Source organism: Sebastes umbrosus, chromosome 6 (genome assembly GCF_015220745.1).
Source record: "Sebastes umbrosus isolate fSebUmb1 chromosome 6, fSebUmb1.pri, whole genome shotgun sequence".
Taxonomy (NCBI): Eukaryota; Metazoa; Chordata; class Actinopteri; order Perciformes; family Sebastidae; genus Sebastes; species Sebastes umbrosus.
Window position 1 is genome coordinate 36,307,509 of NC_051274.1, and position 4,085 is coordinate 36,311,593.

The 4,085-nt window shown below is 46.0% G+C and overlaps 1 protein-coding gene across 1 annotated transcript; it reads right to left on the reverse strand.

Moving 5' to 3' along the window:
- Positions 1-394: 394 nt before the first annotated feature.
- LOC119489294 lies at positions 395-1,856 on the reverse strand. The gene has a single exon (XM_037771530.1). It carries the CDS (start codon positions 1,854-1,856, stop codon positions 495-497), a length of 1,362 nt encoding a protein of 453 aa, XP_037627458.1. The 3' UTR covers positions 395-494.
- Positions 1,857-4,085: the final 2,229 nt, after the last annotated feature.

The window sequence follows — 4,085 nt, forward strand, 5'->3', positions numbered from 1 at the left end:
AGTGCTTGTTGTGAACTCGCCACCTCTAAGAAACCCGAAAAAAGCTGTGAGGAAAACAGTTTCTAATAACAAGTCTGTGTAAGCACCAAAACACCCGTTTCTTAAATGTGTGATTACATTTCTAATGAGTGAAAGAGTGAAAGGGAGACGAATATCGTTGCCTTGCAGTTTCTCTTTTTTAAGGCCATTTAGCAGGAGACGTATAGATGGGTTTTCGAGCAGGCTGTTGGTGGATGGATCCAAACATCGCAGGTGGAATTGGATACCTGCTACAAGACCCTTAATGGAGGATGGCTGCATTTTTTGTGATTCAAAACAATGGACTAAAAAGGCACATGTGATAGAAATATTGACAGGCAAAGCAGCTACAGAGAAGGTGGCACAAAAGGAGAGAAAGTAAGACCATGCAGAATCATACATTTTTAATGTAGATTTAGCTAATCCGGATCGCATATAGCGAGCAGCGGAGAGCATATAATTTTTTAGATCCGTGTCTAATCTAGCACGGTTTGACTGAATGGAGGGCAGTTCAAGCTGGATGGCGCTGCCTCTGGGCACAGTTGGCGGAATTTCTGAAATTCAAACCGAGACAAAGAATCAGCAATTTTATTGTCCAAACCTGGAATGTGAGCTGCCCGAATGATGAAGTTCCCCATCACAGATGACCACGTAAGGCGCCTTACAAATCTATTAATAAAAGGAACTGAGGAGCGCCCTTTGTTAATGATATTGACAGTTGCCTCATTGTCACAAAAGAACATGATTTGTTTCCTTGACCAGTTTTTTCCCCACAGAAGACATGCTATCACGATTGGGTACATTTCCATTAGAGCAGTAGAGGAAACATTAGCTGGCAAGGATGACATTTCTTTTGGCCATGCATCAGCGAACCACTGATTATTGAAAAAAACCCCGAAACCAACAGAGGGTGCTGCGTCTGTATATAGCTTAATAGCTAATGAAGTTTCTAGTATCTCATTATAAAAGAATGAGATGCCATTCCATTCTTTGCACAGAAGAGACCAGAACCGGAGCTCGGATCTGCAGCCTGCATCTAAGCTCACCATGTCATGAAGATTCTTTACCGTTTTAGAGAGGTCAAGAAGCCTGGATATAAAGGAGCGTCCCTGGGGAATAACACGCATTGCAAAATTGAGATGCCCAAGAAATGAAAGCAACTCTCTTTTTGAAAACGCTGCTACCTGCTGCACTTCCCTCATGACCTCTCTGATGCGATTTAATTTTTCAGGAGGCAGGGAGGCTTGCATCAGGTTACTATCTAAGGTGATGCCTAGAAATTCTAAGGCTTTGAGCGGGCCTGACGTCTTCTCCTCGGATAGGGGAATACCCAGTTTTTTAAACGTGTACCTGAGAACCGTTGGAGCTCGGACCGGGGCTCGGACCGTGGCCCGGACCGGGGCCCGGACCTGGGCTCGCACCGCTGGAGCTCGGGCTCGTTTGGAAGGCGGCTCAGCAGCCGTAGCTGGGACTGCCGCGGAGTGTTGGGAACTGTGTTTCCTCTTCTCAGCGGCCTTCTTGGGAGCGCAGGATTTGGGAAGATCCGCTGGTGGATTTGTTCCATGGACACTTTCCAAAAACATTTGGAACAGCTCTTCATGAGAAGACCCGACTGGCGCCGTGATGCGATTTTTGAACAGGATTTCCAGGAGCCTGGACACTGGCCATTCAGAAATGCTGGGAGCAGGATTTGAATTCCGATTTGTCAGGCGCGAGCTCCAGCGGATAGGGACCGGGCTCTTTTTGCCGATGGCTTCCTCTGCCTCCGATTGCTGTTGCGGTGGCTCCAAAGCCCCGTCATCCAGCCATGGATCCTCATCATGGACGGACATCGACATGATGAATAGCAGGGTAAGTTGGCGTGTACTTGGAAATTTTCGTTGTTCTCATGTGTGCGAGCGGCTTTGTAGAAGAAGCAGCACAGGTAGCCAGGTTGAAGGAGCTTAAATAAGGCGCCCTGTATGAAATTTGCCAATGAATGCCTAGAAGGGAATCAGCTGATCTGTCAGATGATGCATCAGCCGATTGGCCGGCCTAAGATCGGCCGCCATCAGCTGACAGCTGTCATATGAGCAGCGCTTGACTTCATGGCCTGCATGAACTAACGCTACGCTCGATGTGTGGTAGACAGAAGAAGACGGTGAGTCCAGTGCACGGATGTATAAAGAGAACTGGATCCAGCGTTGGAGGCGGGGCCCCGGTCATTCCTATGAAAGTTGCTCAGTGGCGTATAAAGCCAAAATGGCTCGACTTCCGCCTAGAAAAGTACCTGGATCTTGGGCACATGGAACATATGCAGTACTGTCCAGTACTCAGTCACATGACTCGGTCACGGGGTCCCAACGTCAGCCTCGGTCTGGGTCTCATTCACATGAACAGAGGAAGGGAAATATCTCTAGTATCAGCTGTTAGTGCGTTTTAATGATTTAAATCAGGACTATCAGAGTGTTCGTACTGGGGAGTTGATTCACCTCAGAATAAATGATCCTCTGAGATACAAATGTCTCTTTCCCAATGGAAGTCTATGGGAAAAGTCTTTTTGGGCCCGATGGCATCACGGACACGGAGGTTGTAGTACCGCCGTTTGTCCTCTACGAAGTTGTTATCAATGACCGGCGCTCTTCCTGGGCGGTTGGTCCAGCGACCAGAAAAATCTTCTGAATGCTGCTGATGAAAAATCACTTCTTTTTTTTTAAACAAAAATAAATTAGAAATACTTCCTCGGTCGCTCGAGGGTCATTTGGTCCATGAGTGTGATAGTTAGATGGTTTAAATCCTCACGTCTGCCTGCTTCATGCTACACACACACACACACACACACACACTCACTCAGGTGGTCAGATCTCACCAGTAACTCCAACATATAAATGTCAGACCTCAAGTGAAATTAGTTTAATGTGCTCTGTCGTCACTGCAGGATGCACACACACACACACACAGACTCCCCCCAGTGACTGTCTCCAATTACTGAGCAGGTGCACACGAGCAGGTCTTTTAGTAAAGGTCATCCATCATGCCACGTGTGTGTGTGTGTGTGTGTGTGTGTGTGTGTGTTTGTGTGTGTTGTGTACCTGCCGTGCCCTCAATTTTAGCATCAATCTTCTGTCGTGTTTCCTTTTAATTCACCTTAAATTCAAGAAAACGCTCAACGATCGCTGCTTGGTTTGTGTGTTTGCATAACATGATCATGCACACACACATACACATGCACACACACACACACACACACACAACTTGCTTTAACGCTCAGTCACATCCAATATGTCCGTTTCTGCCCCGGTGGTCAACAGATAAATATGAAGCCTGAAACACGGTGGGTTGAAATGATACTCCAACCAAAATCTGTTTTAGTATCAGTCTCCATATGTATCCTAAGAACGATGCTTTGTCCAGGAACTGTGCAGTCGTTGAGTCACGAATATCAAACATGTCTGATGTCATTGCAGTGACTCAGATCAGCAGGGGATCGATGGGACGGTCAGGATCTAATTACAAGATGTCACTGTCATGTTCTGGCTGTGTCAGCCTCTTATTATTTACTTTTGTGATTTTGGTTTTGGTTTATTTTGGTATTATTCCGGTGTTTCCTGTTTTATTTTGGTAGTTCACTCCTCCTGTGTCTTGTCTGGTTTTACTTCCCTCCTTTGTTTGTTTTCCCGCCTTTTGTTGATTGTCTGCCCCGCCCTGATTTGTTTCACCTGTGTGTAATCTTGTCTGGTATTTAAGCCTGTGTGTTTCCCCTCTGTCCTTTTCGGTTCGTCTTGTCTTCCCAGCCCCGTCTACCTTGTCCTCCGTGTCTCTTGTTTCCTCCGGTTCTGGTCCTAGTGTTCCTTCTGCCCGTGTTCCTAGTCTCTTCTGGTTTGTAGTTTCATGTTGTTCTCAGTTTGGTTTTTTTGGTGTGTTTCATTTGTACTTTGTGGTTTCTTTGTATTTTTGTTCTCCTCCCTGTTTTTGTGGTTTTTTTGGATCTGTTTTCAGCTTAATTAAAGCTCGCTTTTATTTAATACATACCTGTCCTGCCAGTTACTCTGCATTTGGGTTCAATGTTAAATTCATCCTAAACGTGA

Coding starts and splice junctions, on each gene's coding strand:
- LOC119489294 (XM_037771530.1), bottom strand. CDS start 1,856: ATGTCGATGTCCGTCCATGATGAGGATCCATGGCTGGATGACGGGGCT.